Source organism: Lotus japonicus, chromosome 2 (genome assembly GCF_012489685.1).
Source record: "Lotus japonicus ecotype B-129 chromosome 2, LjGifu_v1.2".
Taxonomy (NCBI): Eukaryota; Viridiplantae; Streptophyta; class Magnoliopsida; order Fabales; family Fabaceae; genus Lotus; species Lotus japonicus.
Window position 1 is genome coordinate 82582212 of NC_080042.1, and position 24661 is coordinate 82606872.

Genomic DNA, 24661 nt, shown 5'->3' on the forward strand with positions numbered 1-24661 from the left:
ATTTAAATTATAACTAGTATTCATTGACAAGAATTTGTATTATTTTATTCCGACCTTCAATGAAACAATCTTGGATACGCGCCTGCCCCTAATCCTACAAAATTGGAACCGTACTTTATGAGATTTTTTTCTTTCAGGGCTTGTAGTGGCTACTTTTTGCAATTTGCAGTTTTTTCCTCCTCATCATCCTGAAGGTATGCTTCACTGCAGATTCTATTAGATGATATAATATTTTACATGATTTATTGGCCCTATAGGTTCACTTTTGATACGGATCAAAGTCTCCAATGCTTTAGATATGTTGCTTTGCTCTTCAGGTTTGGGTCCTTATGCTTATTATAGATGGAAGAATCACGAAAGAACCTCAAAATGTTGGATATTACATATCATAGTCTTATTGATATTGGTATTCTATATGAGGGAAAGCCAATTCTCTTCAAGGCCAAGAAATTTCAGAGAATTGAACATGTTTTTAGTAAAAACCTTTTTTCAACATAATCACATGGATTTAGCTTCCTTTCACATAATCACAGGTTTTTATGTTTTCACCCTTACAAAATCTAGCTCAGTAGCTTGCTTTTAACTAGACCAACTCATTAGTGGATTATGTATGTTTATACTAGTTGAATAATTCCCCACTAATAATCCTCAAATTAACTATAGTAAAACCGATTTTGTAAAATAATTTGATGACAATGAACAGGGACGGCAAATAGTAAAGCTTAAAATATCATTTATCAAAATCAAGTAAAATGGGAGTGAACCATACTCCATTACATATTCAACTGATAAATTACGAGAGCCAGGGAAGGCAATAAACTAAATCTGATATAATGAATGTTCCGGTAAATTTCGGACATCAAGAGTAAAACCATGACCAATATAAACTCTTATAATGTTCAGATTTACCCACCTAAGTCAAACCAAAACTGGTGATGAGCAACTGCACTAGATATTAGAGAAACATATACAAATGCACCAACCAACATACAGGCTCTTCTATCCATTGAAAAAGATGTCTTCAATGGAAAAAAGCACAATCTTATGTCAGAGCATCAAGGGAACAAAAGCAGAGATTCCGTGACAAGCTCAAACTGATGCACTTTTTGCAATGACGAAAGAGCAACTGTAAGAAAAGAAAATGGTCAGTTTCCAGTTGCGGTTATAAACATTCAACTATAAGAAGAATAGCATATGCAAAGGGGCAAACCTGCCGTGAGTGTAAGCTCAGTCATCAAGATAATAATAAGACCCAGCAGACTTTTGTTCTCTGTCCTTGGTTGAATCAATTTTGTTGATCCTTGGACGAAAGTTGGTTGGGTCTCTCCTAAATGTGATGTCAAGATGCTGCAACAGCAATTGCATTAGATATATCACATAAGTACCAGCACAGACCACAAAAATACTTCTAAACTTTCACAAATATGATATGACACTTACTGATAAGAAAAGGTTCATCCCAGACAACAATGATTGTGGACAATTTGCAGTACAATCGATTGAAGGTCTACCCTCGTAAACAATAACTCTGTCAGCAAGGTATGTTGCCATGATGAAATCATGCTCGACCACAAAAGCCGTTTTCTTTGCATGAAGAATAAACCTCTTAATGACTTTGGCAGCGTGAATTCGCTGTTCAGAATCAAGATATGCACTTGGCTCATCTATCAGATAGATGTCAGCAGGCTGTGTGGTAGGAAACAATGGATCAGAAAACATGAAATGCTATTTAGTTTAGGAGAGGGGAGGGGGAATGGAGGCATGCATGTAAATTATGAGACAATAGTTCCAAAATTCTTGCCATGTCATTTGGCAAAGGTAGAGACTACTACAGTCTACAGGTTGCTATAGTAGAACAGTAACGAATCAGGAAATGTTAATTGCTATATAGTCTGAAACAAAATTTAGTAGACAGAAAGCTCACAACAGATCCTAAAAGTTCCAGAAAACGAAGGTACTAGCAATAAAATCATTTTGATTATATGGAAAGACCATCCTCCTATAGGAAACTAGAAAGTATCAAAGAATGCAGGGGGGAAGAAAAAAATGGGGCAGATGCTAGAATTTAAGGTGCACAATAATCTCGACTTGTTTTCAAGAATGAAACATATAATACCTTTCCGAGACAAAGACATAATGCAACTCTTTGCAACTCTCCACCAGAAAGATTCACAACTTCTTGGTCCATTAATTGTTCGATAAGAAGTGGCTTCATAACATCTGATACAAACTGGGGATGGGTATATGCATCACGAATTTTTTGGTGCAGTAAGTGTCTAACAGTTGATTGGAACTTAGGGCTAATCTTCTGAGGCTTGTATGAAACGTTAAACTCAGGCATATCCACATCAGAACCACCTTCTACAGAGTCAGGCTTCAATAAACCAGCCTGAGTAATACAAAAGAGTTAGGTGAATAAATATGCGAAGAATTAGACAGTTCCATAAAGACAAATATGACTAAAAGAATACCAGCATACGAATAAATGTTGTCTTTCCGGTCCCATTCTCACCCAGCATCACAATAATTTGAGAATCAGTAAATTCTCCCTCAGCAACACGAAGCCTGAAATTGCCTTGAGTTTTGCTCATGGCTGGATACTTGTATCGAGCATATGTTTGAGCTTCCTCGGCAGTTTCCTGTGGAGTCTCAGCAACCTAGACACAACAAAAGAATGAGGTGTGTGCGATAAAGCTGAGAACTTTTGGAATTCAAAATTAAGTACAGAAATTTACAGTAATAAATAATAAAGCAATGATAAAAAAAGGATTAAGGGCCTGTCTGGTTACTGTTTTATGGAACAGCTTTCAGGTTTTAAAAACAGTAAAAGAAAAAAACTCATTTGGTATGGACAGTATTTGAAAACAGACCTTAAAAAACAGTTGTTATTTCCAGTTATTAAAACTGAAAAAACAAAACATCTCAGATATTTTCAGTTTTTGTTTTTAGTTTTCAAATCACAGCTTTTCCAATTTTGAAAAGCATATCGCTCAAACCGTTTCTTCTTTCTCTTTTTCTAAAGAACAGATTAAAATTGTTTCTGAAAACAGTTTCTAAATACAAAAACAGAAAGAAAAAAAAAACTCATTTGGTATGGACAGTATTTGAAAACAGGCCTTAAAAAAAAGTTGTTATTTCCAGTTATTAAAACTGAAAAAACAAAACATCTCAGATATTTTCAGTTTTTTTTTTAGTTTTCAAATCACAGCTTTTCCAATTTTGAAAAGCATATCGCTCAAACCGTTTCTTCTTTCTCTTTTTCTAAAGAACAGATTTAAAAATTGTTTCTGAAAACAGTTTCTAAATACAAAAACTAAAAAGAGAATCAAACAAGCCCTAAAATATTTTCATTTGTAAGGCGAAGAAAATGTGGACATTTAATCAAATATATGATGCAGCACTGAAGGAAATAAATGTCATGTAATGATTTGAATAATGCAATTGGTTCTACATATATTCGGAATGAGTCAATTTTATCTTTGGCATGTTTAAACATGCACCACCACATCAATTTCAGTGCTGAACCATTTCATTCTTAACAGCAATATTGAGTTTAGGCTTTAGATTCAGCAAATGGGTGGTTGAGATACCTTGAACGTAAGAGATTCATCCCGGAACCTAAGATTTTCTGTTGGAACAAACCCAGCCAAGAAGATGTTAATTCCTTCTCTGACTGAGAAAGGAAGGGTTACCACTCCATATGCACCAGGTTTGCCATACAAGCAGCAAATAAAGTCCGATAAGTAGTCCAAGACACTAAGATCGTGCTCTACAACAATTACATAGCTGAAACAAGAGAATTGGAAACAAAATCAAATGGAGATGTAGACAAGATTGAAAGAAGAGACTACTGAGAGAAAAGGGAACTAACCTGTTAGGCCTGAGCAATGATCGAATGACTTGGGCAGCTTTCAGCCTTTGTTTCACATCAAGATAACTAGAAGGTTCATCAAACATGTATATCTCAGCATTCTGGATGGCAACAACTGCAATTGCAAACCTTTGGAGCTCACCACCTGAAAGATCACCAACATTACGATCTATAACCTGGTTAAGCTCCAGATCAGTACAAAGCTCTGCCTTTACATCTCTCTCATCTTTCTGCTCTAGCACCTCCCCCACATTCCCTTGCACAGCTTTTGGAATATGGTCAACATACTGAGGCTTGATGATAGCCTATGTAATATTAAAATAAGCACAATTACAAACAGGAAGAAAAACTTTTTTTAAATGGTATATTATCTTATTATTACAAAATTCAAACAGCAGATTAGCGCTAATGAGAGAATATTCAGTAAAATGTAAGCAAAGCAAAAGCTAGCATATCAAGCAACGATAAGACTGAACTTCCAAAAGTAAAGGAAAAGTGATGTTACAATGCTAGATTTAGTTGTAGTGCTGGATTTGTGCTAAAATATAAAACATATAACCATCTAATGATTACAATGCTTAAGATTTATATTTATATATTACAAGGATTTAGAATTTGGTATTTCCATGGTAATCATAGTTTAGACTTTAGAGATATGGTTAGATATAAACTAGCATATATATATGTAGTAAATTTCAGATATACATACGGTGATATGTTAAGATAGCTAGTCATGAAGATATGGTATTTGAATGTATCAATACTGAAAGGGCCTCTACATATCAATGATGCAACAGACTGAATTATGAAGCTGAAGCTGAACTTGGACTTCGGTCATCAATTTGAACGTCATCTGTACTGTAACTGCTAACTACTAGCTTCTTCTACATGTATTTACCAAAAAGACTCACAAATCACAACATATCTCACCTATGACCTATGTTAAGTTAGTCATCTGAAGGGCACAACAGAATAATAAATTTACTGACTCTATTGACAATATTAGTGTATCCCTTCTCGATTGAGGCAATTCTAACAGTCTAAGGTTCATAGATTCTTAAAATCACATAAACAATAATTGGTCCAGTAAGAAAAACAGAAATAAACATAAAATTCAAATTAGAAAAACACACATGTTGAAAGAACACATAAACTTTGCTAAGTTATACTGCGACATCACTACATTCATACATATCAAATAACACAGACATCACCTTCAAATCATCCTCTAGAATTCGAGTGAAGTAATTCTGCAATTCAGATCCTCGAAAGTAGGTCAAAATTTCCTGCCAATCAGGCGGGTTCTGCAAGGAAAACAAAAATTAAATGAATACAGTAAAACACCAAACACTGAAGCTGTAACGAAAGAGTCAAATTGTGGTTATTACAGTGAAACGACCCAGGTTTGGTTTCAATTTTCCAGCCAACACTTTAAGGGCAGTGGACTTGCCGATTCCATTTGTCCCAACCAACCCAAGCACTTGCCCTGGCCTCGGCACTGGCAACCTGCCATCATCATATTTCTATTCATCAGAAGCTAATCACTAGTTTACTATCAAATTTACAAGAAAATGCAGCTAAATGATAACTCACCTATGCAGCTTAAAAGTATTAGGACCATATCTATGAGTGGTGTCTTTGTCCAAGTCCTTGGGCAAGTTGATAATCTGGATAGCTTCAAAAGGACATTTCTACACCAATGGATAACAATTAACAAACCTCATCACATAAAATAAAACCCCATCAACTAGAATCAAAGATAACAATACCACCATAACGCCATATCCAATACCTTAACACAAATACCGCATCCAATGCACAATTCCTCAGATATGTAAGCAATCTTCGATGCAGAAGACACCTCAATACACAACCTACCTGTAATCAAACACACAATTCGTCACTCAAAACACACCCCATCAGAATTCAGCCACGTAAATTCCATGAACAAACAAATTCAAGAAAGAAAAACCCATTTCTAAGCTCCCACTTGGAAATTCGAAGCTTGTATCGGCAATAGGGTACAAAAAAACTCCACCCCAGAATTGAGAATTGAACCCTAGAAAGCGTGACAATCAGATCTTACCGGTTCTGACCACGGGGCAACTCTTCTTACACTCCTGACGACACTTCTTCGGCTTGCACCTGTCGTTGCTCACGATGGCAATACGGGTCAATCGATCAGACATGTCGCCTCAAACCCTTGATTTCAACTTGCGGAAATGGGAATTGTTCGCTGCGGTTGAACCACGGTGGCGGAATCGATCGGAGAACGGCGATGAGAGAGAGAGAGAGAGAGTGGCGTGTGGTGAGAACGTTCAAGTATATAGGGTTTGCTTGCTTCACCCTGCAACTGGAATCGGATTCTGTATATGGGTCGGTTTTGTCCGATATTGATATGGATCCGAGTTTACATGGATCATAATGTTGGGCTTTTATGGAGTTTGAAACTTATAAACAAAAAAGAGTTCTTAGCTAAACAGTCGGCAACGACGCCATTACCCTAACACGAACAAGCTAGTTTTTTAGAGGGAAGAGAAGGGGTTAAATCACCTTTCAGCCGACAATAAATTCCTTGCTCTTGTTTTGTTCGATCACAAACAGTCAAACCAACTACCGTAGAAGAAGAGAAAGCAAAGGTAAACTTGAACAAGAGAAGACGTATAAGACGAGTTACCTAATTTAGACGCCCGAGTATTTTGAAAAAATAAACAATTATTCTCGAACACGACATTTTCAAGACTAACGAGATATTTGGCCAAGCAGAGTGCCCAACGAAAACAACAAGTTTCAGAAAATAAATGAGAAACAATGTCTGAAAACCTATCAGTAGCGGACGCAAGGTCTTAGCCATACAACATCGCGCGCAATAAAACCAAATACATTATGCATTTTTTTTGTCTATGAGATGCATCAAAATTTACCTTAAACACTTATTGTTGGCTGGCTCCAACTTTAGGAACCAACAAAGAATTCAAAAATGCATCTACATTAACGATCAACAAGTGAACCAACTTATCATTGAAGACTAATCTGCACGTGCACCAACTTATCAAAATATAACCGCCATCAAAATTTACCTTAATAACACCCACTACTAGAGACCTCCAACTTGATTGCTACTAATGGTTGTACAAATCGGGTTAGTCGAATGCAATAGGAATCAACAGAATAATTGTCTAAATTATCAAAATATTTTTAAGAATTTTTTATTAAAAAATTGAATAGTAATTAATTTAAAATAAAACGATCAGGGGTTAGTGTTTTTATAAAAAACGGTAATGATATAATTTTAATAAAATAATAAGAATGAAAATGAGAATAAATTCAGCTTTAATTATAAGCTAAGCTATTTCAAGTAGCTTATTAAAAAATATTTTTTTACGGAGCTTATAAAAAAAAACTTTAATCTATTGAAATAAACTCTTTCACTAAGACTTTATTTGACATAACATTTCAGCCTAAGCTTATAGTTTAAAACTTAATTGACTAGATTAAAAACTCTCTACAAATATTTGATAAAAGAAACTATTTCAGTAGTTTAAAGTTTTTTTCAATAAGCTAAAAATATTTTAAACTAATTGAAATGTATGTTAAACATAGCACATAAATGTTATAAATAATGTTTTCTTATCATGCTCTCTTTCTATAAGTCTTTCTCTATTTTTAAATTTTAAATTTAAACTAAATATTTCTGATTTTTGAGGTTAGTAGGAAAAAAATTATGATTTAATATTGAAGCTTTAAATAAATTTTGGATAAAACAAAACACTTTATTATTATTTTGTAATATTTTGGATATTTGCATGCACCAACCCATGAGCCTGAGATCAACGCAACCTTGTATAGAAACAACTCTTATAATATTTCCATCTCAAACAACAACAACGGTTTCTCAATATGTTGCGGAATTTTCACGCTAATAATATAACGTGTGTGCTGAATTTTCACGCTAATACGGTTACTATATAAACAAGAAATCACGCTCGATTCATTTCAATTCATGCCCACTGAGATTGCATTTGCTTGATCAGAAGAATCAAGGCAAAAGTTTCAGTAAGTGATTTTTTCATTTTTTGGTGTGTTAATTTCTTTCGCCAATTTCATCTGATTTATTTACATGGAAAACTAACGATTTTGATGTGTGTTTGAGTTAGGGAGTAATAAACTAGCTACAAAAATGGTGGCATTTGGTTCACAAACTTCCATGTCTAATGGTACTTCTTCCACTGGTGTATTTCGTGCACCACAAGCCTCTTATCCCTGCCCTTCAACTCCGGGATTCGGTTGTTGTTCGCCATCATCACCAATTGGTAGTAAGTGTGCCTATTGAAACCTTTTTGTGTTGTATATATTGCTGTCAGCATAGTACTGTCTTCTTTGAAAATGAGTTTATTTGTATTGGGGCATTGGTGTGTGTAATGTGTGAGGACCACTATTTTCTTGAATTGGAATAACAGTTTTTGGAAATATATACTTTCTGTTACCTCTCTTATGAGATAAAGCAGCATTTTTTATTTGGAGGGGTTGTTTGTTTTTATTTAGTTTTTTCTATTTACATGTTAGTACATTGATATCATTGGAAACACATGATAATGCCAAATTCCACATGAAACACTTTAGAACAAGAGCATTAGGAAGAGATGACATTCCTTTCAGATGTATATACTCTCTATTTGATGCTGTTTTATAGATCACTTTAAAGACTTGAAGATTACCTAACATAAGAATTGAGATTCATGTTAGTTTGTTTGTGGCATACTTGAAATCTTTACAATTAAAGATAGTAATCATTAGTGTGATAGTGTCTGTTTTTATACTTTCTTCCGGTTTATTATTTTATCTGTTGATTTTATGATTAAATCTGAGAACCAACTCACTTGCTTCATAGGATCATCCTTATATGGTCAGAAGACTGGTTTTGGACGTTTTGCCTCAACTGATACTCAAACAAGTCTATTTGGAGGTGCCACTCAACCATCACAACCAGCTTTTGGAAGCAGTTCCTCAACACCTTTTGGTGCATCAACTGGCACACCTGCATTTGGAGCAACGAGCACCCCCGCTTTTGGTGTAACTAGCACCCCTGCATTTGGGTCAACCTCAAGCCCAACTTTTGGTAACAATGGGAATGCATTTGGTGTGCCAAGTGCTCCTGTGTTCGGAGGTGGGGGAGCATTTAGGGCGTCAAGTAACCCTCTGCTTACATCTGCATTTTACATCCCTCCGTTTGGTTGTTCAAGTACGTCTGCATTTAGCACTTCAAGAAGTACTCCATTTGGGGTCTCTATAGCTAGTACTCCTGCTTGTGGTGCTTCTAGTACCCCTGCCTGTGGTGCTTGTAGTACCCCTGCTAATGGTGCTTCTAGTACCCCTTCTTTTAGTTTTGGCCCCACAAAAGCTTTTGGTCAGTCTAGTTCTACATTTGGTAGTAGCAGCCCATTTGGGAGTACAACCTCACCCTTTGGAGGTCAGAGTTCTGCATTTGGTGAGTTTTTGAGCTTTTAGAATTTTGACTATGTGATATATATATTCTTGAGATACAAGGAATTTTAAGAATTAATGCGTGTTTCTGTCATTGTAATTGAAAATGACCTTTACATCCTTTTCTTGTTTGCAGGATCTCCAGCTCCAACTCCGGCTTTTGGAAGTACTGGTTTTGGACACCAACCGGGTGGAAGTGGAGTAGCTAGTTACTCAGCAACAACTGAAGCAGATTCTGGAACCTTCGGACAAACCGCAAAATTCGAGTCCATATCAGCCATGCCTGTTTACAAAGATAAAAGCCTAGAGGAGCTAAGATGGGAGGACTATCAATTGGGAGATAAAGGTTCTTTTCTTTTCTAATTATAAAATTATAAATACATCCATAATTTTCTGGCTTTCATTGCATCAGTGATGATGATTGATGACATTTACTCAATCTTTTATTTGATTTAAATTTAGGTGGACCACTACCCTCTGCTCACTCAACTGGTATGGCAGCCTTTAGTTCATCTACAATACAAACAAGCCCCTTTTCTCCTTCACAAGTGTTTGGTCAAACATCAACCAATCCTAGTTCTAACCCATTTGCTCAGCGGCCACAGAATTCTCTTTTTTCTACTCCAACATCTGGTGGAACTTCAGCTGCTCATTTCTTCAAACCATCAGACCCAATTTTTTTTGGCTATCCTCAGCCATCCTTTATCCCTGCAGCCCCTACAAATGCACAGCCAACTTCTACTTTTGGACAGAATACCCCCTTTGGGCAGACTGCATCTTTTGGTCAATCAAACTTGTTCAACTCACCAGTGTCAGGGCTTGCTGGAAATATTTTTTCAACCAGTCCGTCACTCACTTCTACAGCGGTGAGTAGTTTTTTAATTTTCCGTTAAAGATGACAGTTTGGTTATGATCCAAGATAAAGTGGAATCATATATAAGCTTTACTTTACAAACTTATTGAGCTTTATAAATGGTCAGTTATTTCATCATTCTATTAATATTCATATAAATGATAGTATATAGTACTACAACAACCAAGCCTTAACCAGTTCCGATAGGGTTTCAATAAACACCATTCTGCTATATTAAAATTCAAATTTTCAGTAGAAGTGTATAACCATCTGTCCACTATAGTATATAAAAATTAAGTGAGGCATCTGCTGTTGCAAGCTAAGCTGATAAACTATTATCTGCATGAAATATGATTATACTATTAAAACATTAAACAATATGTTTGCAACCTAAGAAAGTCAGGTACTGTTTATGTTAGAATTATTAAAAGTATGATTCATCTACACTTGTAAACTGAGCAGGGCACTCCAAAAATGGTTAGATTAACACCTTTGTTGGATTATTGGTCTTAATTAATGAGATGTGAACTTAATAGAGCATATTGGCGATACTTCCAGATAAATATCATTTAACTTAGCATCTCTATATGTTAACTAGTTTGATAAATTGTTTCTTTTCTAGTTTCCTTTGTGTTATGCACGTGTAGTTAGTTTCTCTATATGATTCCCTAGTTGTTCCTACATTTTGACTTTCCAATTTGTTTATTGAACTTTGTAACTGCAGCAACCCATCTCAACACCTTTCCAATTCCAACCTCCACAAGTTGCTCCTTCAAGTGGTACATTTGGCTTTAGCAACTTTGGCCAGACACAACCTGGTCAGTTCAAAATTTTATTTATGAATGTACTATGTTTTGTTTCGTGTAATGATTGAAGGATTAATGTTCTGAATTTATTTACTGTCTTTAGTATTTGGTGGAAGTTGCTGCAATTGCACACGAGGAATGTTTGGCCAGAATAATGGTGGCACTCCAGGAATGTTTGGTCAGAATAATGGTGGCACTCCAGGAATGTTTGCTCAGAATAATGGTGGCACTCCAGGAATGTTTGCTCAGAATAATTTTGCATTTCCGTAAGTTACAACTGTCTTATTTATACTGTTTTGACTTTTGAGTGTCCAAAGAGAGGTGACTCTCAGATTAGTCCTATATATCCACTAAACGTTTTTCTATGTTTGGATATTTTTGTTTGACAGGTCTTCTCGCCAGAGTTCTATGGTTGCACAACCAGCACCTGCTACAGATCCATTGGCAGCACTTCGTGCTTTGCAAGCTTCTTTTGCTGATCTTTCTATTTTTTGTGTTGTTCGTTTGTAGCATTTTTCTTCTTGACATCAACTCCTTCAGCATATTGCTTTGTGCAAAGTCCAATTGAGAATATACTTTTGTCCGTTTCTTTTTATTGCTTTTAGTTTTTGGACAAACTTTTTATTGCTTTGTGGGTAGTCCAAGTTTTGATTAATTCACACCTTACTTTCTCTTCAATTTCATTCTCGCTTTATTTTTCTTCTTATCTCTCATTGAAGCTAGGAGCAGAATAACATCCTCATAAGACAGAGATAAAAGCTTGGGGTTATCCTTCTGATGAAGAATAATAGAAGGCCAAATGATTCCCACAGGAATTAGCATCATGGTCATGGGCTTTAAAATACTTGAGGTAGAAAGCTCATGGGATCATTCCAAGGTGAGGCAAGGCATATATGGGATATGGTGAGGGCTGAAAACACCTTCTCTAGTCATTGAGATTTGAGAAAATGTCAAGATAGTATAGTTCGTAGCAACAATCTTACTGGTCAGTACACCATTAACATTAATCAAGTTCCAATTCATGTATTTTTATTACGCTTACGTCGAACAACAGTTTGGGTGGAAGAATTTCGTATTTTCATCACCAAACTGAATCAATTGTTCCCTAATACGTTGAAACCATAACAGTTCCTCTTGTTTAAGAACCATCATGAATTCTTCTTGCAAACTCCTCTCTGGACTCATCAAGCTATGTTCTCTCCTTAAGTGCTTTTTGAACACCCTTGATCCTTTTCTCCAAAGCTTGCTTCATTTCAAAAATATTTCCAATTCTGAAGACAGTTCTATACGTACCTTGGCAAAAAAATCAGCAAGATTATTTCCCGCCTTCCTCCATACATTTTCAACAAGCGCCCATAATCAGCATGAGATGACTAGGCTGCTAAAAATCTGAAAGACCTGTTAGATTTATCGTAAGGCATACTACCACATTTGAGCAAAAACGGGCAATGATCACTCTAGAACGCCACAAATTTTCAACGACGGCCTCAGGAAAAACAACTCTCATTACAAATCCGCAAGAGCACGATCCAAACACGCAAGTATAGAAATATGCCCCTGATTCGCACCAAATCAAGAAGAGAGCAGTGATCAATTACAGATTTACACATACGTGTTCATCATATGGGTCCTTCATGATGCTCCTGCTGGCCCTTCACCACATTTTCTAGCTGATGATAAGGCAAGAGTTGTTTATGCTAGATTTCATTTGTACCATTTTTCTTCTTTACATCAACTCCTTCAGCAAATTGCTTTGTGTAAAATCGTGAAACAACCAGTCCAATTGAGAATCCCTTTCTAATAGGTCCTTGTTTACTTAATCGCGGTTATTGTCGAAGTAAAAATCATGGTTATTTCACATGGAATGTTGAAAGATAAGCCCTTTTAAAGTTAAACAAAGACACCTGAAGTATTCATTAGGATATAGGCCATTGTTTTAGCCGAATGTTTCACCGGCTGTGTACTCTATGAACATGGTATCGATATGGTGTTATACTTTATAACTGTTCTTCATAAAGACACTGATCCAGTGTCAACTGAGGCTGAAACTAAAATGACATTATACAGCAAAAATAAAAAAAATAACGGCATGGAACTGACAATGCGATTCGCGGCAGCAAAGACCAAGCTTGCACATAATATCAATTGTTGGGTGTATCAGTTCAATTTATAGAATTAAGAATTATAAACTTAATCATTTATTGGTCTTAGCCGAAGTCAAAAATAAAAATGCAAGGTTTATATAAAAAAGCAATCAGCAGCAGCATTTATAATCAAAGATAGGGAACTGATAGGATGGACCGTTTTTCAAGTGATCCAATGATTCACTATTACTAGCCGTTGATTTAAAAAATCATTATATCAACGGCTAAAAAAGTGGATCACCGGTGAACACTTAAAAATGGTCCACCCTATAATCTCCTCTCAAAGATGTATGCACATCAAACATTTTCACTTCCTGAAGAATCCATGCTTGCCGAACTTTCCATGCTTGAACTTGCCATGCTCGAATTTCCCATATGGCATATAAATGCCATGTCCATAGTGGCCATAGAGCCCCATATCATAGAATGCAGCAGCAGAAGCAGCAAGCATTGCTCCCATGCCTTGATGACAAAGCAGAAAGTTAGTTGTGATCAAGCACAGTAGAAAATCAATTAAACAGGCAATGCATCAGTCTACTGGGTGTAAATAAAATTGAGATAGAAACAGAGAAAGTTTCAAGCACAATAAAGAACAGGCAATTATATAAATGAAGACATTCCATTGAGAATGCTTACGATTAAGGACAAAATTTGGTGATAAAAACCATAACAAAACCAATTAAAAGTTACTAAGGCTTTGTTTGCAAGTTTGATTTTGGAGAGGAGGGAAGGGAAAGGGGATACTTATGAAAAACCCTCCCATTGTTTGAGAGTTTTTTAAACTTCCAAACAAGGGGAGGGCTTACCCTCTATTCCCCTCCCATCAAAGCAAAGCCGTCCCTTCCCTCCCTCAAAAACTCCCAAACAAATCCGAAAGGTCTTGGCTAAACAATTGGTATGTTGTATTCTATGTTGAAAGAATTGAATTTTGTAAAACTGATTATGTAAACGTGAGTTGAAAGTGAAGTACTTTATGTTTGTATATCTCATAAAAGTGAAGTTATTTCAGGTAATATTGTCAAATTCAATTGAAAATTTCCATAATTGATTGTCCACTGCAGAAGTTATTCTCTCTAGTTTCCCCACAAATTGATTTTGGGATCAAAATCAATTCGCAATGACAATTCTTGAACATGTACATAACCATTCAAAAGTGATTTTGGCCAAAGAAAGATTAATCCTAAAGTTCCCTGTAACCCAGCACCCACCGAAACAATCAGTTACGAACAACAAAAAGCCTTGACCCACTAAGTGAGGTGAAATAATCAGTTAGTTACATAATAAAATAATAAGGAAAAGAAGAATAAAAGGTATCATACCAGGAGCATGTGGAGCAGAGAAGCAGTATAACAAGAAGGTAAAAACCATGTGTAGGATAACCAGCGGGACGATAACCATGTTGTGGAGTGTAGCCATGACCTGGTGGTGGAGGGTAGCCATGACATAGTGGGTACCCTTGATGAAAAGGGTATGCCTCTGGTGGTGGATGGTAGGGCAACCTTAGTCACGAAGATAGTAAGACCCAGCAGCCTTTTGTTCTCTGTCCTTTGCTGAATCAATTTTGTTGATCCTAGGACGAAAGTTAGTTGGGTCTCTTCTAAACGTTATATCAAGACGCTGCAACAGTGATTGCATTAGATATATCATGGAAGTACCAGCACATATCACAAATATTTATACATTGTAACATGCATAATAACTAAGATCGAAAGGAATAAAGTAATAGAACCATTGAAAAGTAATGTCGACCTCAAAAAAAAAAAAAAAAAAAAAGTAATGTCACTCACTGATAAGAAAAGGTTCATGCCAGACAACAATGATTGTGGGGAGTTTGCAATACAATCCCTTGAAGGTTTACCCTAAAAAACAATAACTTTGTCAGCAAGATAATTTGCCATGATGAAATCGTGCTCAACCACAAAAGCTGTTTTCTTTGCATGAAGAATAAACCTCTTAATGACTTTGGCAGCACGAATTCGCTGTTCAGAATCAAGAGATACACTTGGCTCATCTATCAGATAGATGTCTGCAGGCTGTATGGTCAGAAAGCAATCCATTTGAGTTCAGAAAACTTCAAATGCTATTTAGTTTAGAAAAACTTGGAGGAATGCATGTTATAATTATAAGACAATAATTCCAAAAAAACTGCCATGGCATTGAGTCATTGACAAAGGTAGACAACTGTAGTTTGCTATAGTAGACAGTGATGAATCAGGAAACATTAATTGCTATTTAGTTTGAAATAAAATTTAGGAGACAAAAAGTTCACTATAAATAAATCCTAATAGTCCCAAAAAGTGAAGGTATTAGCACTAAAATCATTTTTATTATATGGAAAGACCACCTACCTGACATCATCACGCCTATAGGAAACTAAGAAGGCATCCAAGAATGGAAAGGGGAAAGAAAAATGGGGCATATGTTAGAATTAAGGAGCACAAATTATCTTGAGCAGTTCTGAGGGATGAAACTTATAATACCTTTCCAAGACAAAGACACAAGGCAACGGTTTGCAACTCTCCACCAGAAAGTTTTTTAACTTCTTGGTCCATTAACCGTTCGATAAGAAGTGGCTTCATAACATCTGATACAAACTGGGGATCAGTATATGTATTACGAATTTCACGGTGCAGCAAGTGTCTAACAGTTGATTCGAACTTAGGGTTAATCTTCTGGGGCTTGTATGAAACATTAAACTGAGGCATCTCCGTATCAGAACCAGCCTGAGCCTGAGTAATACAAAAGAGTTAGGTGAATGAATATGTGAAGAATTAAATAGGTACATAAAGATAAATGTGACTAAAAGAATACCAGCATACGAATAAATGTGGTCTTTCCTGTCCCGTTCTCACCCAGCATCACAATAATTTGAGAATCAGTAAATTCTCCCTCAACAACACGAAGCTCGAACTTGCCTCGAGTTTTGGTCATGGTTGGGTATCTGTATCGCGCATATGTTTGAGTTTCTTCAGCACTTTCCTGGGGAGTCTCAGCAACCTAGACACAACAATAGAATGAGTTGTGTATGATGAAACTGAGAATTTTTGGAATTAAAAATTCAGTATAGAAATTTACAGTAATATATAATTAAGCAATGAGAAGAAATGATTATAAATATTTTCATTGTAAGGTACAGAAAGTGTGAACAATTAACCATATAAGTGATGCATCACTAAAGGAAAACTGTCATGTAATGATTTGAATAACAAATTGGTTCTGCATATATTCAGTAACTAAAAATATTCAGCACTTCATGAGTCAATTTTATTTTTGTCATGTTTAAACAAACAGCGCCAAATCAATTACAGTTCTGAACCATTTCATTTTCATCACCCAAATTGGGTTTAGATTCAGAAAATGGGTGGTAAAGATAGATAGAATGTATATACCTTGAACGTAAGAGATTCAGCACGGAACCTAAGATTTTCTGTTGGAACAAACCCAGCCAAGAAGATGTTGATTCCTTCTCTGACTGAGAAAGGAAGGGTGACCACTCCATATGCACCAGGTTTGCCATACAAACAGCAAATAAAGTCTGATAAGTAGTCCAAGACACTAAGATCGTGCTCTACGACAATTACATAGCTGGAACAAGAGAATTGCAAACAAATTCAATATTTACCTTAAAGTTATAAGGACATGGACAAAATTTAAAGAAGAGACTAATTAAAGAAAAGAGAACAAACTTATTATGCTTGAGCAATGATCGGATGACTTGGGCAGCTTTCAGCCTCTGTTTCACATCAAGATAATTTGAAGGTTCATCAAACATGTATATATCAGCATTCTTCATGGCAGCAATCGCAATGGCAAACCTTTGGAGCTCACCACCTGAAAGATCACCAACATTAAGATCCAAAACCTGGTTAAGCTCCAGATCAGCACAAAGCTCCGACATTATATCTCTCTCATCATTCTGCTTTAACAACTTCCCCACATTCCCTTGCACGTCTTTTGGAAGGTTGTCAACATTCTGAGGCTTGATGCTAACCTATGTTATATTAAAATAAGCACAAATACAAGCAAGAAGAAAATCAAATTAGAAAAACACATAACGAACACATAATCACTCGGTAAGTTAAACTGCCACAAAGTCTAAATCATCAAACACATCACTGCATACAACCATATCAAATAAGTACAAAGTTATCTCACCTTCAAATTATCCTCTAGAAAACGAGTAAAGTAATCCTGCAATTCAGATCCTCGAAAGTAGGTTAAAATTTCCTGCCAATCAGGGGGGTTCTGCAAAGGAAAAGGAAATAAAATGAATGCAATAAAACCTCAAACAAGTAAGCAGTAATGCAAGTCAAAGTATGGTTATTACAGTGAAACGACCCAAGTTTGGTTTCAATTTTCCAGCCAATATTTTAAGGGCAGTGGACTTCCCAATTCCATTAGCCCCAACCAATCCAAGCACTTGCCCTCGCCTCGGCACCGGCAGCCTGCCATTATCATTCAGTTCATCAAAACCTAAACACAAAACTACTATCAAATTTTCAAGAAAAGTGCAGCTAAATGACTCACCTATGCAGCTTAAAAGTATTAGGACCATATCTATGAGTGGTGTCTTTGTCCAAATCCTTAGGCAAGTTGATAATCTGGATGGCTTCAAAAGGACATTTCTACACCAATGAATAACAATTAACAAACCTCATCACATAAAATAAAACCCCATCAACTCAACTAGAGTCAAAGATAACAACAACACATCCAATACCTTAACACAAATACCGCATCCAATGCACATGTCCTCAGATATATCAGCAATCTTCGACGTAGCAGACACCTCAATACACCTTTTACCTGTTGTAATCAAACTTACAACTTATCAGTCACTATAAAACCCCATCAAAACTAAAAATAAACCCATCTCTATGCTCCAGTTAAAGTTTGGAACTCAGAATTCAACCCTAGAAGGCATGGAAACAGATCTTACCGGTTCTGACAACGGGGCAACTCTTCTTACACTCCTGGCGGCACTTGTTGGGCTTGCACCGGTCGTTGTTGACGATAGCAATACGGGTCGATCGAGCCGCCATGTCGCCTGAAAAACCTTCTTTTCAACTTGCAGAAAGGAGAATTGTTTGGCCGCAGTTGAACCAAAGTGGTGGAAATCGAAAGGATGTGGTCAGAGAGTGTGTGTGTGGTGTGCAGAAAAGTTGAAAACTATAGGGTTTCTTGCTTCACAAGGCAACTGGAATCGGGTCTGGATTTTATCCGAAACTGAAATAGGCCCAACCCTAAAAAACTCGATCAAAATATGTGATCTAATTTTTTTTTTTTATTTGTGAAAGGAATCTAATCTAATCATACATAATTTCTATAAATTTTAAGAATATAACAATTAAAGTTTTTGATAAAAAAAACAACAAAAAAAAGTTTAATTTCTTATTTTTTAATTCATATTGGAATCATTAGTTTTAAGAGATTTGTACTCTGTAGGATAACTCAAGTGGTAGGAGCTGGAGACACATGGGTTAGGTAAGGGGAGGTTCAGTGATCGATTCCTGACGGGTGCAATTTATCTTTCCGATGTACCAAAAAAAGAGATTTGTACTCTAAAAAGAAAAAGTAATTTTGATTTTAGTGATTTTGGTATCAACTAGTGTTTTTTACCCGCGCGTTGCACGGGGAATACGTTTATTGTATTTTGATACATCAATCAATACTTTGATTATTAAAAATATAATAAACAACAAATGAAATAGAAGAGTCTGAAATGATGAGCAAATTGGGCAAAAAGTCTTAAATTGAAACTTTTGTTGCATAGATTGAAATTTGTATCCCCGTAGGATAGATCAAGTGGTAGGAGCTATGGGGCATGTGGGTTGGGTAGGGGGGTCTAGGGATCAATTCCTAACGGGTGCAATTTATATTTCCGATGTATAAAAAAAAATAGATTGAAATTTGTACAATTGAAAAACTAATAAAAAGATTGCTTAAACACAAATGAAATACCACAGACCTCGTGAACTCTCACATAATTTTTATGTATATTTACTCCTAAAATCATTAGAAAAACTATGAACAATGTACTTAAATCATATATGAAATGTTATTTTCTTATTATATTTGACATTAAAGCAATTCTATGCTAAAATGTTCTTTCCCGTAGGAGCTTTTTGCCTTGTAATTTGAATAAAATAAAATTAAAATAAACAATATTGTTATGTACAGGGACGGATGCAAGTTATATAGTATGAGGGCAAGTGCCCTCACTTATTTTTAGGAAAAACATTAAAAAAAATTGAGTAGTAAAAGTATGTGGTTTTTTATGAGACCTTTAATAAAAAAATGTTCTCACTTATGTCTCACATTGCTATATGTCATCACTTGTGTCCCACATTGCTAAACGCTCTCACTTGAGTAGTAAAAGTATATGGTTTATTATGGTCCATTTGTAAAAAAATGTCATCACTTCTAATAGTATATGTTAATTTTTTTACGAATTTATATGTATATGTATATATTGCCCTCACTACATTAAATTTATGGATCTGTCCCTTGTTATGTGGAACATGTTTAATATGAAGTTACATAGTAAAATAATGACATCTTATTAAAATTTATTTTTCTGTTAATTTTACATGAATTTTCATGTAAAATGTTCCTCCCCGTGGGAACTCTTAACCCTATAGTTTAACTTAAACAAAAATACACTATATATGTATTAATGTTTTCTAATCTCCGCACTACACATTTTAATCATCATATTCTCATGCCTTTACATTTATTTCCTATTAAAACTTTCGAAAAGTTATAAAAAAAAGTAATGACATTACATTGATTTTTTATTTACAACTCATAGAAATTAGATTTTCGACCTATCAGTTCAAACAATCATTTTTTATCCTTGCATTGCACGAAGAACTTTTTCTTGTGCTTAAGATATGTTCAATACCATATTTTCAAATACTAAATGATATACTTAATGAGAGATATATAATGTTACATAATGTGTCCCTGTAATTTAATTTCCTTCTATTTATAGTTCATCTCGTCCTAGTACTAAGTAACTACTATAATAACATCTAACTAACGTAGCAGTCTCTGATTAATTCCCCATTCTGTTACATCCTTACATGAGTTTAAAAATTTAAGTAAACACACTTCTCTTAGGTGGTAAATGAAAACAATATAGAAACAACCGTAGTCCGCAGCTAATAAGAAACTCTGCCAAATTCACCTAAAACTCATCAAATCTCTGCGTGTCCATGGTAGCTTTGTGGACCCTCAGCACCACATCAACTCCCTTTTCCTGGAATTAACATTAAATAAAAATGAGATAAATTAAGAAAAAATCAAGAAATAAACAACCTAAATCCTAATAAAATCTAAAATTTAAAAAGGTAATAATTAAAGATAGATAAAAACTACCAAAATGTAGCAAATCACAATAAAAACTCATAAAATCATGAATTAAATAAAAATCCGAAAATTCAATAAAGACACCATAAAAATTTATTAATAACCTCAAAATAAATCTAAAATAAAATAAAAGATCCAAGATAAAATCAAGAAATAAACAACACAAATCCTAATCAAATCTAAAATTTAAAAATGTACTAATTAAAGATAGATAAAAACTACCAAAATCTAGCAAATCACAATAAAAATTCATAAAATTCTGAATTAAATAAAAATCCGAAAATTCAATAAAAATACGGTAAAAACTAATTAATACTCTCAAAATAAAATAAAATACCCAAGGAAAAATCAAGAAATAAACAACTTAAATCCTAATCAAATCTAAAATTTAAAAAAGGTCAACATGTGCACATATTCAAGCCACAGTTAGCACAAAGATACATGAAATTTAAGAGTTGTACATAGACGTCCTTTTATGCACATAGAAAGTTAGAATTAGTCTGGCTGTAAATAGATGTGTAACCGGAATGGGGAATTTACAAAAATTGCAGAAAGCATGCAAACTATTGGTTCTTCAAAGAACTTATTATCAGCAAGAGCTAAGGCAAGGATGCTACTTTGCATTCCTGCAATATGATATTTAATTAGTCAAGTAACATTTACTACTACAGGCATTTGATGGATGAAAATGCATAAAACTTAAAAGATGTCTTAAAAGAAATTGTTAAAAAGGGTTCACATAAGGATAATCACAGAAAACAAATTCAATCAGGGTATAACCAAGTATAAACAATGACAAAAGAAAATCAATAGCCAGGAAACAGATAGTAACTCCAAAGGGATTAACAAACTCAGTGTTTGAGCAATTGGTGCCCCAGATGCAAGAGCCGCCACCAATAATGATAGTGGGAGCAAATATGGTTTTATAATTTGACAAATATGAGGAAAGAAGCTGCAAAGACTTAACAGTAAGTGAAAGGCAGATTCATAAAATCACAGAAATATTGTGAAATAGATTGTTCCTGAGGCAAAAGGTAAAGAAAAAGAAGATGTTACCTTTGCATGCTATTTGGCCTTGGCTCATTGTTCGCAGAGTCTGATACATGACACTATTTAAAATTTTCAGTGTAACACGTGTCAAAATAGGAGAATGATTTACTTATACATACTCATATTTAGTTATTTGCATCAGATTCATAATTCTAAGATCCAAAATCAACACAAATTAGTAACTATATGATTCATTCTCCTTACCCACATTCCCTTTCCATTAAGCTCATTAATTGTGTTAAGGCTTGCTTCCCACTAAGAAAAAGTTCAAGTATCAGTTATGAAGTCAAACTAAATATAACTTATGAGTTATAAAGATGCAGCTATGGGTACAACTAATACCCATGCATGTGACAGGTATAAGGATGCAGTTCTTGAATAAAGCAAAATAAAAGAGACTATAGCTATGTCTAAAAGTGATTTACAATTAACAACAACAAAAATTAATTAATAAGAAAAATAGCAAAATCTGGAATTGAAAGCAAACATATGAATAAGTATCTTACCTAAATCTCATTTCCTTAACTGGGATCCTGGGTCAAATTTGTTGGACATCCCTTCTTATGAAAGAGTTTCTCTGCCTTCATGATGCTGACATTGTAGATGAAGTTTTGGTAGCCAAAACTGGAAAACAATGATGAAATTAAATAAACTTGCAATGGGAAGGATAAAAGCATGTAAGTCTGCTATCAATTGGCCGATTAAGTACATTCAGAATAAAGGTTGCATAAGAGGAAGCATCACGGCATTAGTTTATTTAAGAGATATGGAAGCATCACAGAAACCACCAACAAATGCTAAAGCATATATGAAATTAAACAAAACAATCACAAAATAGGGAACAAAGAACAAATTAAGAGAAAATTAAAGGCCATAGCTTTTAGGAATTGAATCAACACTACCAAATATAATGCTCACTAATTAAGTCAATCAAATTCAGCAACAAAAAATAACCTTTAGGAAGTGAAGCATAAACATTTATGCCAAACACTTACACAATTATCAACTTACACAATTATCAGCACCACATAAAGCAAGTTGCATACTCAAGTTATCTTCCTCATTTTTTCTCCATGCCAACCGGTTCACAGTAGAGACATGTAGGGGAGGAGATGACTCATGCAGTATTAGTAAGAAGTAATTTAGGTAAACCTTAGATAAATAAGGCAAATCTTTTAAGATTTTATTATTTTATGAAAAAGTTTCTCATATTTAAAATTAACTTTAAAAAATCGGTTTCAAGATTTGTTATGGAAATAAATTTTAGGTGAAGAAAAAATTTATTTTTAGAGTATTAATTAAATTTTATGTTATTTTTATTGAATTTTCGAATTTTTATTTAATTAAAGATTTTATGAGTTTTCATTGTGATTTGGTAGTTTTTATTCATTAATTTTTAAGGTATTTTTATTGAATTTTTAGTTTTTTTATTTAATCTAGGTAAATCTTAGATAATTAGGACAAATCTTTTAAAATTTTAATATTTTATGAAAAAAAAAAATCAGATTTAAAATTACCTTTAAAAAATCCTAATCAAATCTAAAATTAAAAAATGTACTAAATAAATGTAGATAAAAACTATCAAAATCTAGCAAATAAATACCATAAATATGAATTGATACTCTAAAAATAAATCAAAAATAAATTAGATAAAATCAAGAAATAAACAACCTAAATCCTTATCAAATCTAAAATTTAAAAATGTATTTTTTATGAGAATTTACCTGTAATGGAACCATTATAATTCTTCACCTGATTCGTGACAGCACTTGCATGTGCTCATCAATTTTCTAACAACACTGCCAACATTTTGCCACCACCAAATACATCTCCATATTAAGGGTCAAAACTCAAAACTATGTTCTGCATTGAACAAACCATGCGTACAGTAACATTATTTCTTCTTGTCTCATGAGATTAGAGTCATTATAAGACCCACCAAACCACATAATTTTGAACATAATAGCAGCATCTGAGGAACATGGAGGAAAAAAATGGCAATGGAAGATCCTTGTCTGAAACCCCCACTTGGGCTGTGGCAACTGTCATCAGTCTTTTGGTTTCTTCTAGTTTCTTGTTCCATGGCACATTGACAAAATTGTTTAAGGTACACACAAGTATATTATATCCTTTGCTTTCTCTTCACTGATTTTCTCACATTCATAGTTTTCTAATTTTCTTATAAATAAATTTTAGGTGAAGAAAAAGTTTATTTCTAGAGTATTAATTAAATTTTATGTTATTTTTATTGAATTTTCGAATTTTTATTTAATTAAGGATTTTATGAGTTTTTATTATGATTTGGTAGTTTTTATTAATTAATTTTTAAGGTATTTTTATTGAATTTTTAGTTTTTTATTTAATCTAGGTAAATCTTAGATAATTAGGGCAAATCTTTTAAATTTTTAATATTTTATGAAAAAAAATTCAGATTTAAAATTACCTTTAAAAAGTCCTAATCAAATCTAAAATTTAAAAATTACCTTTAAAGAATCCTAATCAAATCTAAAATTTAAAAAGGTACCAAATAAATATAGATAAAAACTACAAAAATCTAGCAAATCACAATAAAAACTCATAAAATCTTGAATTAATTAAAAATCCGAAAATTCAATAAAAATACCATAAAAATTAATTAATACTCTAAAATTAAATAAAAAATAAATTAAGATAAAATCAAGAAATAAACAACCTAAATGCTAATCAAATATAAAATTTAAAAATGTACTTTTTATGAGAATTAACCGGAGAATGACACATGAATTTTTTTTTATGAGAATTAACGTGAGAATGCACGTCACCAAGAATTAACGTGTGAACGACACGTCACTAAATCAGCCTGATGGGAGTTCTTCTTTTCTAATATATATTGATTTGAATTTATATCCACACAAAATATGGCGTAAATTTGAATTGGGTAACATTTTTTTGTAGAAGACAAAAAGAAACAAAAACAATAAAAGCCCCAAGGACCTCAAGCCCTGGGGAAGCTCAAACCCATTGCATCAACAATGAGAAGAGGAAGAAGACCCTCCAGAGGAAACGAAATGACCTCAAACTCTGTTTGCTGACCAGCACCCTT

The 24661-nt window shown here is 34.2% G+C and overlaps 3 protein-coding genes across 5 annotated transcripts; 1 reads left to right on the top strand and 2 right to left on the bottom strand.

The window, feature by feature from the left end:
• Positions 1-713: 713 nt before the first annotated feature.
• Positions 714-6205, bottom strand: LOC130740301 (ABC transporter E family member 2). The gene is made up of 12 exons (XM_057592850.1): positions 5958-6205; positions 5664-5749; positions 5465-5562; positions 5260-5377; positions 5086-5175; positions 3872-4176; positions 3591-3786; positions 2472-2657; positions 2117-2389; positions 1441-1686; positions 1211-1347; positions 714-1126 (listed from the first exon to the last, which is right to left on the bottom strand). Exons 1-11 carry the CDS (start codon positions 6058-6060, stop codon positions 1228-1230), a joined length of 1821 nt encoding a protein of 606 aa, XP_057448833.1. The 5' UTR covers positions 6061-6205; the 3' UTR covers positions 714-1126; positions 1211-1227.
• Positions 6206-7746: 1541 nt separating this feature from the next.
• On the top strand, positions 7747-11692 carry LOC130740302 (nuclear pore complex protein NUP98A-like). 3 transcript variants are annotated; one of them, XM_057592853.1, is made up of 8 exons: positions 7747-7927; positions 8029-8184; positions 8763-9359; positions 9492-9701; positions 9818-10221; positions 10933-11026; positions 11118-11280; positions 11404-11692. In XM_057592853.1, the coding sequence occupies exons 2-8, from the start codon at positions 8052-8054 to the stop codon at positions 11522-11524; spliced, it is 1722 nt and encodes a 573-aa protein (XP_057448836.1). In that variant the 5' UTR covers positions 7747-7927; positions 8029-8051; the 3' UTR covers positions 11525-11692. The 3 variants fall into 3 exon arrangements, with proteins under 3 accessions (XP_057448836.1, XP_057448835.1, XP_057448834.1); XM_057592852.1 differs by having other exon boundaries at positions 7748-7927; positions 8025-8187; XM_057592851.1 differs by having other exon boundaries at positions 7748-7927; positions 8029-8187.
• A 1312-nt stretch (positions 11693-13004) lies between these two features.
• On the bottom strand, positions 13005-18337 carry LOC130740303 (ABC transporter E family member 2-like). Its single transcript, XM_057592854.1, has 12 exons — positions 18098-18337; positions 17879-17964; positions 17686-17783; positions 17486-17603; positions 17314-17403; positions 16845-17149; positions 16548-16743; positions 15970-16155; positions 15639-15887; positions 14946-15191; positions 14478-14775; positions 13005-13620 (listed from the first exon to the last, which is right to left on the bottom strand). Exons 1-10 carry the CDS (start codon positions 18198-18200, stop codon positions 15018-15020), a joined length of 1605 nt encoding a protein of 534 aa, XP_057448837.1. The 5' UTR covers positions 18201-18337; the 3' UTR covers positions 13005-13620; positions 14478-14775; positions 14946-15017.
• Positions 18338-24661: the final 6324 nt, after the last annotated feature.

What these genes read in the sequence shown, in the direction of transcription:
- LOC130740302 (XM_057592852.1), top strand. Translation starts at nt 8,052, where the DNA reads ATGGTGGCATTTGGTTCACAAACTTCCATGTCTAATGGTACTTCTTCC. An exon ending in GCCATCATCACCAATTGGTA is followed by an intron (nt 8,188 to 8,762) that starts GTAAGTGTGCCT and finishes CTTGCTTCATAG; the next exon opens with GATCATCCTTATATGGTCAG. An exon ending in CTATCAATTGGGAGATAAAG is followed by an intron (nt 9,702 to 9,817) that starts GTTCTTTTCTTT and finishes ATTTAAATTTAG; the next exon opens with GTGGACCACTACCCTCTGCT.
- LOC130740301 (XM_057592850.1), bottom strand. Translation starts at nt 6,060, where the DNA reads ATGTCTGATCGATTGACCCGTATTGCCATCGTGAGCAACGACAGGTGC. An exon ending in GATGCGGTATTTGTGTTAAG is followed by an intron (nt 5,563 to 5,663) that starts GTATTGGATATG and finishes CCATTGGTGTAG; the next exon opens with AAATGTCCTTTTGAAGCTAT. An exon ending in TATGTCTTTGTCTCGGAAAG is followed by an intron (nt 1,687 to 2,116) that starts GTATTATATGTT and finishes CCTACCACACAG; the next exon opens with CCTGCTGACATCTATCTGAT.
- LOC130740303 (XM_057592854.1), bottom strand. Translation starts at nt 18,200, where the DNA reads ATGGCGGCTCGATCGACCCGTATTGCTATCGTCAACAACGACCGGTGC. An exon ending in AATACTTTTAAGCTGCATAG is followed by an intron (nt 17,604 to 17,685) that starts GTGAGTCATTTA and finishes TGATAATGGCAG; the next exon opens with GCTGCCGGTGCCGAGGCGAG. An exon ending in TCATTGCTCAAGCATAATAA is followed by an intron (nt 16,744 to 16,844) that starts GTTTGTTCTCTT and finishes CTCTTGTTCCAG; the next exon opens with CTATGTAATTGTCGTAGAGC.